Here is a 14,516-nt window from a genome sequence, read left to right as displayed (position 1 = left end):
TGGTTGAAGAAGTTTACACTCCCACCAACAATGCAGTAAGGTTCCCTTCTGTCCACATCCCCTCCAGCATCTGTTGTTATTAGAGTTCTTGATTATAGCCCACAGATTAGGAGAAGATCTTCACTAGCCATACAACAGACAAGAATCTCATATCTAAAATATACCTGGAACTTAAAAAATTAAATCCCCCCAAAAACAAATCTTCAAAGAAACAAATGCCCAATAAATAAGTGGGCTAAAGACTTAAAGAGAAAGTTCTCTGAAAAGGAAAGAAGGATGGCCAATAGACACATGAAGAAATGCTCAACCTCTCAAGCCATAAAAGAAATGCAAATCAAAACAACATTGAGATACCACCTCACCTCAGTTAGAATGGCTATAATCGAGATTCTTTTTCTTAAGACTAGTGTGCTACCACTTGAACCACAGCTCGCTTCTAGCTTTTTTGGTAGTTTATTAGTGATAAGAGTCTCATGGACTTTCCTGCCCAGGCTGGCTTCAAACTTTAATCCTTAGAACTCAGCCTCTTTTTTGGGGGGTTGGGGTGGTCTGGTCGTGGGGCCTGAACTCTGGGCCCGGGCGCTGTCCCTCAGCTCTTCAGCTCAAGGCTAGCACTCTACCACTTGAGCCACAGCGCCACTTCTGGCTTTTTTTTTTCTGCTTGTGTGGTGCTGAGGAATTGAACCCAGGGCCTCACGCATGCAAGGCAAGCACTCAACCACTGAGCCACCTTCCCAGCCTGAGAACTCAGACTCTTAAGTAGCTAGGATTACAGTCATGAGCCACTAGCACCTGGCAATGTCAGAGGGTTTTAAAATATACCCAGGATTTTGTTTTTATTCAACTATGAGTGAGATATGATTGCCATTGCAAAGTGTGAGTTTGTTACAGTTCCCAAGAGGAGGAGCTTCATCTTGCCACATATACAGGGCCACACAGGAACTGTTGAGGCATCAGAAGGAATAAGAGGAAATCATGAGTATAAGCCTTCATTATGGTAGGACTATGCAAGGTAGAGTAGGCTCTCGGCTACCTAGCCTAAAGAAGTAACCCATAGGTTAAAATCACAAAAAAGCATTTAATTGCTCTTTATAGACCTTTTCTTTATAACTTAGAAAGTTTATAACTATAAGTGCCTACATTAAAAAATCAGAATGAGGAAGTGGCGCTGTGGCTTAAGCAGTAGAATGTTCGTCTTGAGCTGAAAAGCACAGGGACAGCGCCCAAGCCCAGAGTTCAAGCCCCATGACTGACCAAAAAAAAAAAAAAAATGAGAATGATCTCAAATAAATAACCTAATAATTCACCCAAGCTCTTACTAAAAGAATAATGAGCCAAACTCAAAAGCAGTAGGTAGAAAGAAATTGAGGTAGAAATTAATTAAATGAACACTAAAAAAATAATAAGGGGCTGGGACGGTGGCTTAGTGGTAGAGCACTTGCCTTGCATGCATGAGGCCCTGAGTTCAATTCCTCAGCACCGCCTAAGCAGAAAAACGCCAGAAGTGGCTCTGTGGCTCAAGTGGTAGGGTGTTAGCCTTGAGCTGAAAAGCTGAGGGACAGCGCCTGGGCCCAGAGTTCAGGCCCCACAACTGACCAAAAAAAAAAAAAAGAAGAATAAAAATAGTCAATGAAAACAAAAGCCAGCTATTTGAAAAGAAAATGAAATTGACACACCCTTAGCCAAACTAATGAAAAGAAAGACTCAATAAGATTACAGAGAGACTATTACAGCAAATGCCAATGAAATTCCGATCATTGGGGAATACTTTGGAGACTTATATTCAAATACACTAGAAATTCTAGAATAGATAAATTTATACATGTATATGACCTGTAAAAGGTGAGCCAAGGGCTGGAAGGTGGCTCAGTGGTAGAGCGCTTGCCTTGCATGCATGAGGCCCTGGGTTTAATTTCTCAGAACCACATAAGCAGAAAAAGCCAGAAGTGGCTTTGTGGCTCAAGTGGTAAAGCTCTCTCCTTGAACTGAAGAGCTGAGGGACAGTGTCCAGGCCCAGAGTTCAGGCCCCACAACCGACAAAAACAAAAACAAAACTTGAGCCAAGCTGAGCCCAGGTGGCTCACACCTGTAATCCTAGCTACTCAGGAAGCTGAGATAGGATGCAGTTCAACGCCAGCCCAGGCAGGAAAGTCTGTGAGACTCTTATTTCCAATTAACTACCAAAACTGGAAGTGGTACTGTGGCTCAAATGGTAGAGCACTCGCCTTGAACTGAAGAGCTCAGGGACAGCACCCAGGCCCAGAGCAAACATTACAACCGAAAATAGCTGAGTAGCCAATAGCTACGCAGGAAGCTGAGATCTAAGTATTGTGGTTCAAAGCCAGCCTGGGCAGAAAAATAGTCCACAGGAGACTCTTATCTCTAATTAACTACTCAAAAAACAGAAGTGGCCCTGTGGCTCAAGTGGTATAGTGCTTGTCTTGAGCACAAAGAGGCTCAGGGAGAGCACCTACACCCTGAGTTCAAGGTTCCCCTCCCCCCCCCCAAAAAAAAAGTTGAGCAAAGAAGATCTAAACTACCTAAAAAGACCTATCTATACAAAGGAACAAAATTGAAGCAGTAATAGACTTCCAACAGAAAAGCCTAAGACAGGATCATAGATTCACTGATGAACTCTACTAGACCTTTAAAGAACTAACACAAATCATCCTCACACTTTTCTATAAAAGAGAAAGGAAAACAATGCTACTGAACCATTCTATGAAGCCAGTACTACCCTAATACCAAAATTTGGTGAGGACATAACAACAACAAAGTATAGACCTATTTCCTTGATCATCAAAGATGTAAAAATTCTTAATAAAATACTTGCAAATAATTCAACAACATATTCAAAGGATTATACACTCTGATCCTTTGATCCAGTTGGTTTCCTTCCAAGGTACAAGACATTTCATCATATGTAAATCAATAAATGCAATACAGAACACAATAGAATAAAGGCCCCAATCACATATTCATCCTGTAGATGCAGGAAATAAAAGTCTTTGACAAAATTTAACTCTGAGATAAAAGCGTAGAAGAAATCAGGAACAGGAATAATGACCTTAACATAATAAAAGCTATATACAATAAAGCTATATCCAACATCATTCTAAATGGGGAAAAACAAATCATTTCCTTTAAAGTTAGGAACAAAAAACAAGGATATTCACTCTCTCCATTCTTATTCAATGTAGTGCTAGAATTCTTAACCTCAGCAACAAGGTAAGATAAAAGGAATGCAAATAGAACAAGAAGAAGTCAAATTATCTCTACCTGCAGATATGATCCTGCACTTAAAAGACAATAAAGATTCCACTAAAAACCTCTTAGATCTGATAAATGTGTTCAGCAAAGGAGTAGCATACAAAATCAACATGCAAAACAAAAATCAGTTTTTTCAAAAACAAATAGGCTGAGAAAGATATCAGGAAAAAATCCTATTCATAACAGGCTTAAGCAAAAATTTAAAAACTTAGGAATAGACCTAAGAAGGCAAAAAGCGTCTCCAATGTGATTCCTTAAAAAATTAAAAATAGGGTTGGGAATGTAGCTTAGTGGTAGAGTGTTCACCTAGCATGCATGAAGCCATGGATTTGATTCCTCAGTACCACATAAACAGAAAAAGCTGGAAGTGGCACTGTGGCTCAAGTGGTAGAGTGCTAGTCTTGAGCAAAAGAAGCTCAGGGACAGTGCCCAGACCCTGAGTCCAAGCCCCACTACTGGCCAAAAAAAGAAAAAAGAAAACTAAAAATAGAATACCATATAATTCTGCTATTATACCACTCTTGTTCATATATGTAATGAGTCTAAGTCTGCATATACTAGTGATACTTACATACCTATGTTTATGCAGTGCTATTCATAGTAGCCAAAGTAATCTGCTTCATTAGCTCAACTGATGAATGGATAAAAAATTTATGTATATGATATATATTCACAATGGAGTATTATTTACCCATCAAGAAAAATGAACTTGTCATCCAGAAAAAATGGATGGAACTGGAGATCATTATGTTAAATGAAATAAAGTCAGACTGAGAAAGACAAATGCCACATCTTCTCTCACATATGTAGAATCTCCACCTCTTTTTTTTTTTTTAAAGATGACACAATGTGTGAAATAGGGAGGAGTCTTTGGGGAAGGGTACCACCAAAAAGGGGAAGGTGAAAGGAGAGGTAATGGGGGGGTCATATAAATATTATTAGCATACTTTATATATGCATAAATGTAGAATAATGCAACCTCTTTCAATTGTTTAAAAGCAGGGAAGGAGGATATTCAAAGACTAATTGATTGGGTGAATTTATGTTGGTGAATTTGATCAAAGTACATTATGTGCATATATCAAATATGACAGTGAAACTCCTCTGTATGATCAATATACACTATTTAAAAATATTAAAAACAAAATAGTAGCAATATAACAGGTGCTCAATAGTTATTATTACTACATATTCTCTCCTGAGGTTTTAACTGTGCATGATGCTTTGTCCGCCCAATGTCTAAATAACCTAGTCTTACATAAAAGTCAAAGCAAATTTCTTTTACTTTGCTATACCCATGATACCATAAAGACTACATTAAAAAAGTAAAATGACTTGGTTATCTCATTAATGATTATCTTCTCATTTAAGTTGTTTAATGTATAAGGGCATTAATTATTGTTCCAAACTCACTGTATTCTCAATGATCTTATGAAAATAACATTTTTAATGTATCTTTTTTTTTACATTAGAAAAAAGCGTTTACAGGAATGGAATGCACTTAAGAAAAAACAAAAGTTTGGGGAATTAAGAGAAATTTCTGGAAATCAATATGTGAATGAAGTCACAAATGCAGAAAAAGATTTATGGGTTATAATTCACCTATACCGATCAAGGTAATTACCAGAGTGTTTAAAAATATTAATGCAATATTTTATTATGAAAGTAATTTGAATACTAAATATGTATATAAGAAATATGGACAAGTAAATGAACCATGAAGGCAACTTTCTGTTCACTGATACAAAGTGTGAGTGAGAAAGCCCGATTCTTCTTATCTTTTTCAAGAAATAGCACATAATGTCCAAAATTGATATATTATTATGGAATAGTGTAAAGTAGCCTAAAATTAAAAAAGAACATATTAGGAAAAATATTAATGTACTAATGTTTTAAACAATCTTTTTTGGCTTTAAGGGTCTATTCTACATATAACAGAGTATTTAAGAAACTAGTATGCTATTGTATTATTTATGGGTCTTACATATAACCACATCTATAGTTTTACTTAGTCATTGGCTTTAGATTAAATTAGGTATTTTAAAATATATTCATTTGTCATTTGAAGAGCTTATCACATTAAATTAGAAAAATAATCACTCTGATAGTAGGTAAAATCTTTTATTAGGAAAAATTTGAAATTTATAGAAAAATAGAACAGGAAGACAAGCATCCTAAATATCCATCGTGTAGATTCAACAGTAAACATTTTGCACTGTGTACTGTCATTGTTTCTGTGTATGGATGTGTTTTTGCATTTTCAGAATGATTTCAAAGTAAATTATACACCAGTATGATAATTAACTACTAAGCATACATACTAAGTACTTCAGTCTACATTTAAAAAAAATAGGGACAAAGACTCTTAGGTAAAAGTTTTCTATACCTGTCTGACTGAGAAAAGAGAGATTGATGAACAAAACAAACACAAGTCTATTAATGGGAAGAACTTGGTGAGATGTATGTGGAAGAGATGTGAAAATGGGCTTATGTAGTATCTTACCATTTTTAGACATCTAACATTTTAGACAAGACAAAAGAGAGTGCGCTTAGTTTATAAGTAAATGAATGGGACATAAAGGTTGTTTTAGGAAGGTTTCTCTCTCCTCTCCCTCCCTCTCTCCCTCTCCCTCTCTCTCTCTCTCTCTTTCTCTCTTTCCCTCTCTAATACTATTTTTTCTCCTCTGGTATTTCTCTGGGCTGAGTTGAGTGACTTAAAGTCATTCTGCCATTCTTGCTATGGAGATGGAAGGCAGAAAGGTTGTCTTTTGTGTTTGTTCTTAGTTGCTTCCAACTCACAGTAGACCTTGTGTCAGAGTGCCATATTTAGGGATGGCATATTCCCCTTCAAGATGTTCTTCTACCTAACTGCAGTAGCATTTCCTCATCTAACAAAGTTAACAGTAATTCCTAACAATTTATTTATTTATTTATTTATTTTTGGGTCCAGTCGTGGGGCCTGAACTCTGGGCCTGGGCGCTGTCCCTCAGCTCTTCAGCTCAAGGCTAGCGCTCTACCACTTGAGCCACACTGCCACTTCCGGCTTTTTTCTTTTTGCTTATGTGGTGCTGAGGAATCGAACCCAGGGCCTCAAGCATACAAGGCAAGCGCTCTACCACTGAGCCACCTTCCCAGCCCCAATTCCTAACAATTTCTAATACCTATTCCCCACTCAAGTTTTCCCAAGTATCTCCAGATTTAATAAATACATATATTTTGTTTGTTTGTTGTGGGTAAGGCTTAAACTCAGGGCCTGAGCTCTGTCCCTTAACTTTTTTTGCTCAAGGCTGGTATTCTACCACTTGAGTCAAAGCTCTACTTCCAACTTTTTGGCAATTAATTGGAGATAAGCTTCAGACTTTCTGTACTGCGTAGCTAGGATCATAGGTGTGAGCCACTAGCACCAGGCAATAAAATACACATACTGTGAATAGTCAATCAAGGATCAGGCAGTACCTATAGCTATTTAATGTCTCTTTAGGGTCCATTAGTAGGAAATTCCCCTGCACTTTCCCATTCCCCCAACAGTTAATTTTAAAGTGCCTTGTTTACTAATTACAATTAGTCAAACATTTCTAGGACTCACTGACCTAGTACAGAAGTAACTGAGAAGTAGACTTTTCCCCCAAGTTTATTCAAATTGTCCCTCTGGACAGTTCCTCAGAGCTGCAGACCATGGACAGAAACTATGACAGCAGCCTTGTTGCCACAAGTCCTTGTCTCATTAATCTCTCTTCAGGTTCTTTGAGAAACTCAGAGCAATTTATGCAAATTTTAGCACTAAGATTTACTAATTCATCAGTTTTGCAGTCAAATTTCATTGAGAACTTCCAGAATGGTTTTCTTTTCTTCCTTTTTTGTGCTGACCCTGGGGCTTGAACTCAGGGCCTAAGTCCCTGAGCATTTTTACTCAATGTTAGCATTCTATCACTTATGTCACAGCTCAACTTCTGGCTTTTGTGGTGGCTAATTAGAGACAGGAGTCTCTCAGGCTTTCCTGCCTACGCTGGTTTTGAGTCATGACCCTCATTCTGTAGCTATAAGCCTCTGACACCTGGCTAGTTTTTTTTTTTTTTTTGATGATAAGAAATAAAATTTGGCATTGGGAGGGATTGTCTTGTTTTAACATGTGCAAATTCTTGGAGTTGATCCTTAGCACCACAAAAAAAGGAAGAAAATACAAAAATACAACAGATTAGGTAATCTAATATAGGTCAGATAAAAAAGAGTACAGCAATAGAAAAAAAACAAAGAAGAGCGAACAGATATGAAACAGGGAGATGAAATCAGTATGACTCGATTGATTAAATATTAGATGCTGTAGAAGAAAAAGTTTAGCCCACAAACCAACCTAATAAAATATAGGAGAAAGATTAGGGTTTTTTTTTGGAGGGGTGAAAGAGGAGGAAATTCATCTACTACTGGTAGTTTAGAGTTCTTTGGGGGATGTATCTGCAGTAAGAAAAATAGCTGTAAGGGGATTCGTATTTGTGGCAGAGAAAACAGAAGGAAATTAGAAAGGTTAAAAGAAAATCAATAGCCAGGCACTGGTTGGTGGCTTGTGCCTAATCCTAGCTTTCCAGGAGGCTGAGATTTGGTTCCAAGCTAGCTGGGCAGCAAAGCCCATGAGACTCTTATCTCTAATTAACCACCAGAAAATGGGAATTGGTGCTGTGGCTTAAAGTGGTAGAGCACTAGCCTTGAGCAGAAAAAGCTCAGGGACAGTGCCCAAGCTCTGAGTTCAAGCCCCAGGACCAACAAAAAGAAAAAGGAAAAAAAGATAAATCAATAGTAAGTCTTACCACAGAGGTCAAACAGAAAGGTCATTTCAAGAATGGAAGTGAGCAAAACATACAGACTACTAGGTTATCACCAGGGCTGTAACTAGAGGAAAGAATGGTTATTAGAAAAGGACTCAATTGTAAGGTATTAAGATTTTGTGAATTGAACAGAGAGAGGGCGGAAGGGGGTAAAGAAGGGAGAGAGGGAGAGAGAAAGGGCAAGAGAGGGGGGAGGAAGAGAGAGGAGAGGGGGGCTGGGAAAGTGGCTCAGTGGAAGAGTGCTTGCCTTCCATGCATGAGGTCCTGGGTATGATTCCTCAGCACCACATAAGCAGAAAAAGCTGGAAGTGGCTCTGTGGCTCAAGAGCGCTAGCCTTGAGCTGAAGAGCTGAGGGACAATGCCCAGGCCCAGAGTTCCGGCCCCGTACCCCACAATCAATGCCCAGGCCCAGAGTTCAGGCCCCGTACCCCACAATCAACAAGAGAAGGTGGGGTGGGGAATCAGAAGAAGAAAACAGAATAACAAAGAAAGTGCCTTATGAAAGGGAAGAGAATAAGGTACAGGAGGCAGGATTAGCCCTAAAACTATTTGGTAAGGCTGTTATAAATTAGAGGTAAGGGGCTAGTTGAAAAATAGGTATCACAGGAAGAATTGGAAGTTTTGATCACACTTCCAAACAATTTAATTTCTGATGAGATAATTCTGTATGAGGACAGCTATGTAGATGTCTGAGTTGAGGAGCTTTGGGTATGAGCTCATCATGTTAATACATGATGGTAATGAGTAAGGCCTCTTTATTTCAACTAGAAGAGCCAAACATTGTCTGGACCTCAGTTGTTTTTGTATTTCCCCTACCCCCATGACCTACCGACCAGAGTTGAATGTAGTTTGCCTATATTAGGCGCCAGACTTTCACAGTAGTTATTTCCTTCCCAGGCCATAGTGGCACTTCCAATAAAAACTCGAGGACTCTACACATAGTTTTAGCTTTGCTAAAATTGACAGTGGAGGATAAGGCTATACTTTTATGAGAAACTAAAGATATATTTTTGTCATAAAGATGTTTTTATACATTTTATTACATTGAGGTGAATAGTTTGTTCTTAAATATATTATGTGTACTGTTTCTCTTTTCAGCATCCCAATGTGTTTGTTGGTTAACCATCAGCTTAGTCTCCTAGCAAAAAAGTTTCCAGAAACTAAATTTGTTAAAGCCATCGTGAATAGCTGCATTCAACACTACCATGATAACTGCTTACCAACAATTTTTGTTTATAAAAATGGTCAGATAGAAGGCAAATTCATTGGTATTATAGAATGTGGAGGGATAAATCTCAAGCTAGAAGGTAATGATGTTATTTTTGGTTTATTTATAAAAATAGCTGGTATAGAGTATCAAGAAAGTTTATTTCCTTAAACCATAGTGTTTCCCTTGCCTCCAGATCAGTTTCCAGCAATAATACTCTTATCCTAACACCCTTTGCAGAAAACCTTTAATGGTTTCCTGTCTAAAATAAGTTTACAAATTAGTCTTTCAGCCTACCTCTCCAGTTGAACTTCTCAGTGTATTTTAATGCTTGCTGCCAGCTGGCTGCTCTTCAGCCCTACCCCTAGACATACTCATCTGGGCCATCACACTTTGTTTTACCCATTTCCTTATACCTAAAATTCCCTGTGCTTTGTTCTCCTGATCCAAACCCAATTCTATGGGTCTCATTATGAAATCCTAGACTTATTACTCATTTATTTTCTTCTTGATGGAATGTCTATAGCATGTGTATTCATTTTCTACCACTTACTCCATTCTCTTTGAGACTCATATCCCTAACAAATGCATTTCTCCCATTTTATTTTTCAAACACAGCACAGGACTATTGCTTTTGCTGTTTTCTCAATATATCTTTCTACTTTCCTTAGTTTTTTCCCCTTTTCATCTTGATATGAAGGTGCAAGCCATTTATTTTCATTTTTTGACAGTAGTGGAGTTTGAACTCAGAGCCTCATGTAGTTAGGCAAGTATTCTACAAATTGAGCCAGGCCTTCACCTACAATATTTTAGTTAATGGGGTTTTAAATATATCCTCATTTAGACATTAATTTTTATTTGAGTCACCTATAGATTTACAGTTACCAGTACAGATGAGTAATTTCATGTTTCTTTTTTTCCAAACTTTTTATCCAGTTTAATGATGGGTTATTTATTTCAGAACTTGAGTGGAAGCTAGCTGAAGTTGGAGCAATAGAGACTGATTTAGAAGAAAATCCCAGAAAAGGCATTGCAGATATGATGGTATCTTCAATTAGAAACACTTCTATTTATGATGATGGTGACAGTTCAAACAGTGATAATGATACCAAATAGAAATATTTAATAAATTGTGTTAAAGTGCACATTTGCTGAATACTTTATCTTTCATACTCTATCATTCATAGAGATCAGAAAGTTCATACATAGATCTATTTTTCATTTTATATTAAAATTATAGTTCTTACAGCACATCAAAAAATTCCAGGTGTATCAGAAAATTCATTGTCTTTGACAAACTAAAACTTCTGTTTACTCCTAAATACTTTTCTGTGGTGTGTCTTTTTTCTCAAGTTGGACAAAAACACAAATATCACAAGTCCCTGTGATGCCTACTCACTTCCAAAGCGACTTTCCAAAGAAAAAAATAAAAAAGACTCAAAAAATTTCAGAAATTTCAGCAAACACATTTTAAGTCTATTATTTATGGATCTTCAAGTAAGTTCTTATTTTTATAACCATATACTTTTTCTTTAAAGTCCCTTACTTATTAAAAAAGCAACTTAATAACATATTACAACTTAATGATTCTGAAAAGTGCTAAGGAAATATCCTTATTCATTATTGCTTTAATTAGCTATATTATTGTCACAAAATTACTAAGTAGTTAATTATAGGATAATTAGAACAGTATGCTATGCAAATTTCTAAATCCTTAAGGCAAGGTGATAAAAAATACATTGTGGGACTAACCTTTGTTTTAATATTCATCACAGAACTTATGAAGAAACACATTAGTAGGACATTACAGAAGATCTGTAGAATGTTGTATCTTGGGAAAAAAAATGAACATGACTTATAGAGGAAAGGTTGGTAAACCCAAAAACACCTTCAGTTCAGAAACATTTTATTCTCCTCCTTGGTGTTTATTGACAATACATAATACATAATTGTAATTAGCAATGCTGAATGATATTTGTGAGAGCATCTATACAAGCTTAAATGGCTAATATCAGAAATAAATTGGTGAAAATGGAGGTAATTTAACTAACAGAGTAAAGAAAGGGCCTTCTATTCCTACTGGCAGGAGGGTGTCTTAATAGATAAAAGTATTGATTATTTTGTCAGCTAAGGTAAAATCACGTCAGAGACGTTAAGATATTGGAGGTAAATTCCTATTCAGGACACAATAGTAGTGGAAACAAAAGAGCTATCTTATCATAAAGGCACAATGTAATGTTAGTTAGTGTCTTCTAATTCACTTAAGTATCAACACAATTTCCCTGCCAGTTGAAATCAATTGTGAGACATCCCCTCATACATAATCTTTTTCTTTTAAAAACAGTTGTCATTCAAGTTAATATTCAAGTTGTCATATTCAAGTTAAATAGGCTAGCTTAAGTGAAAGTATTTTCCCCTTAACTCAGATCTATAAAGGGGCAATTAAATTTTTATGATTTTAGTATTTGTAAAACATAAAATTATAACATGTCATAACTGCCTGGTTGTAATTCCAGCTTCACTCTTCAGCAATACACACATATCCTTCTAGAAAGGACTCAAACTTACCAATACAGGTTACTACTACTTGCATACATATTCTCACTTAAGTAAAATTCCCACTTTATTGAGAATGAACTGTTACTTTATGATTAGAAGTTTTGAGGTATTTTGTTGTTGGTGTGAGAAATTCTCACTTATCTGGCCCAGGCTGGCCTCAAACTTAAGATCCTTCTGTATCAGTCTCCCAGGGTGCTGGGATTATTAGCATGAACTATCATACCCAGCTAAGAGTTATTAATAGCTGATATTCAACCTACAAAATAGATATTTCCTACATTTTTTAATCTACTGTGCTCTACTGAAACTCCTCTATTTTATAGCATCTTGTTTGTCAAAGTGTGATCCTCACACCAGACCCATGCTCAGGAAACTTGTTAGAACCATAACTGGCCCTATCATAGAGTTGGAATTTTCATTTTCATGAGATCCTAGGCAATCTGTATGCACATGAAACTTAAGAGATGCACCAGGCAGCAAATCTGATTGTTTCTTAACTCTTCCACTCTAGGTTATTCAATCTATCTAGTATGAAACTCTAATCTCAAGCCAAAAATTCTAGGGATGAACTTGTGACTCCAAGAACTCTGAAAATGGAAGGTGCTTTCCTTAGTTTGTTAGGTCTTTATTTTTTCCTTTTGGTCAGGGTTTTGCAGTGTAGCTCAGGCTAGCTTTGAAGGAAGTTTGTTTTCAACCGGTACTTTTTCTTTCCTTTCTCAGTCCATCCCTTTGGTATTGGGGACTGAGAGGGAGAATAGTAACAAATTTCTTTTAATGGAGAATCCATAGTTAATAAGAGACACAGCCTCCTGCTGCACAGTTCTTTACTCAGCAGGAGATATGGTCATTCATCCCCCTCTTTTTGCTACACTCCTAGCTTTGAGAAATATATTTAGATGCCCAATTATTTTTTTCTTGGAGAGAATATGAGACAACAAAAAGTATATTAACAGGTCTTGGTAAATAATTAAACACATAATGTGAGAGAGGGAGGAGTCAGAGGTGAACACAGTTCTATCCGGTGACTCAAGGGGCAGTGGAACCAATAAAAAGGGCAAAGGTATTTCTCAAAATATGTTCTAGAGCCTGGGAATATGAGAACGGGTCACTTTTCCTCTAATGAAACTCTATCCTAGGAAAAGTATTCAAACTCTTGGTTGGCTAGAACCTACTTTATCAGTATTAGTAACTTCTCATCTCATCTCTTGCTACCTTACCAGTATCAGAACTCTCAACTGCGGTAAAAGAAAACTTCTAATTTAGGCAATAAAACAAACACATCCAACTTACTGATTAGTGTAACAGAATATTCCAGAGGAACCTACTTCACACTGGTTTGGGGGCATCAAAAAGTGTGTAAACCGAATCTCCATCTTTGAATATGTTCATTTTTTCATAGTACTTTATCATTATTCATGTATGCAAAGATGGCTTTCAGACTCAAATTGCAAAAGAGATAATACCCCTTTTGGTAAGCGCAGCTTAAGACCGAAGACGGACTCAAATATGAATCGGAAATGGAAACACACGGAAACGTTCACTAAAATCCCTTCTGCCATATGATGGGGGCAATGAACAAATCATGTTTTCCCACTCGATGGGAGCATCCTCAGGGGAACAGTAAGGGTTGGGATTCAGGGGTGCAACCACCATGCCGGGTTAAGCTAGCCTTTTTCTCTGATTACAGCAAGGCTTGGAAGGATTTACTGAGGTTAAAGTTGCCTTGGGGGGGAGAAGATTTTAGAGCCACCTGAGCAAACTGTATTTTTTAGAAAATACAAATTCAAATCAAAACGGAAACCTCTAGGAACTAGGACTACAAGAGATTTCCTTTCCAGGCGTTTAGACGCGCTAACCAAGGCGTCAGGGCAGGCTTGGTACGAGCTCGGGTTGCTCCCCACCGCGCCACCCCCATCTTCCTCGACAGGGTCCCTGGGCTTGTCATTCAAGGCCGTAAGGGAGCGCGCAAAGGAGCGAATGCCCGGCCTCCCCGCGTGCTCCCCGCGGCCGCGCTGGCCCCCGTCCTCCGGTACCGGAGGGAAGTACGGCGGGAAGCGGCCCGATCGCGCTCCTCCCGAGACCCGAGGTGCCTCCGCCGGCCGTCCCCCCACTCCGCAACCTCCAACCCGGGAGACCAGGGCCAAGTGCTTGCTCCACGCGGGGGAGAGGCGCCCTTTCCGGGCCTCGGGACCCCTGGCCCAGCAGGGAGCTCCTGGGATCCCGGGTGAGGAGCCCAAGTCACCAGGACCCAGAGTCTCCGCTCCGCGGCGCGGTCGCACCCTCAGCCCGGCCAGGCCGCGCCTCCTCGGCTTTCCTCCGGGCAGACGCGGGCCGAGGTTCCCTCGGCAGCCCCGGAGCGCGCGGACGATGGCCCGCGGGCGCGGAGTCTCCCCGGGCGCCCGGGATCCTCTGGCCCGGGTCCGCGCCGCCTAACGGGGCAAGTCGCATGCGCACGGCGGCGCGCCCGGGAAGGCCGTGAGGGGAGGGGCGATCGCCGGGTTCGGCCGGCCGCGGAGCCCGGGGTCACTGACGACGCATGCGCCGGGAGGGAGCGCAATCACGGACTCGGCTCGCGGCGACCGACTCGAAAGTGGAAACCCCGGCCGGCAAGCGCGCGAAGGAAATCTGGCCGCCGCCACGCGCGCGCTCCCGGTGAGCG

The 14,516-nt window shown here is 39.1% G+C and overlaps 2 protein-coding genes across 2 annotated transcripts in view; both read left to right on the top strand.

Annotated features, from left to right (window-relative positions):
• LOC105980190 overlaps positions 1-10,414 on the top strand; it is a 157,311-nt gene extending 146,897 nt beyond the window's left edge. Inside the window, exons 13-15 of the mRNA XM_013008923.1 lie at positions 4,743-4,886; positions 9,190-9,398; positions 10,260-10,414. Coding sequence (XP_012864377.1) covers positions 4,743-4,886; positions 9,190-9,398; positions 10,260-10,414 — 508 coding nt within the window. The remainder of the gene's footprint in view (positions 1-4,742; positions 4,887-9,189; positions 9,399-10,259) is intronic.
• A 4,028-nt stretch (positions 10,415-14,442) lies between these two features.
• Positions 14,443-14,516, top strand: part of Clock (clock circadian regulator) — a 75,132-nt gene continuing 75,058 nt past the window's right edge. Inside the window, exon 1 of the mRNA XM_013009062.1 lies at positions 14,443-14,509. The gene's annotated coding sequence lies outside the window, so the exon portion shown is untranslated. The remainder of the gene's footprint in view (positions 14,510-14,516) is intronic.

Source organism: Dipodomys ordii, unplaced genomic scaffold (genome assembly GCF_000151885.1).
Source record: "Dipodomys ordii isolate 6190 unplaced genomic scaffold, Dord_2.0 Scaffold8, whole genome shotgun sequence".
Lineage (NCBI taxonomy): Eukaryota > Metazoa > Chordata > Mammalia > Rodentia > Heteromyidae > Dipodomys > Dipodomys ordii.
This window is presented reverse-complemented; position numbering and strand designations above follow the sequence as displayed.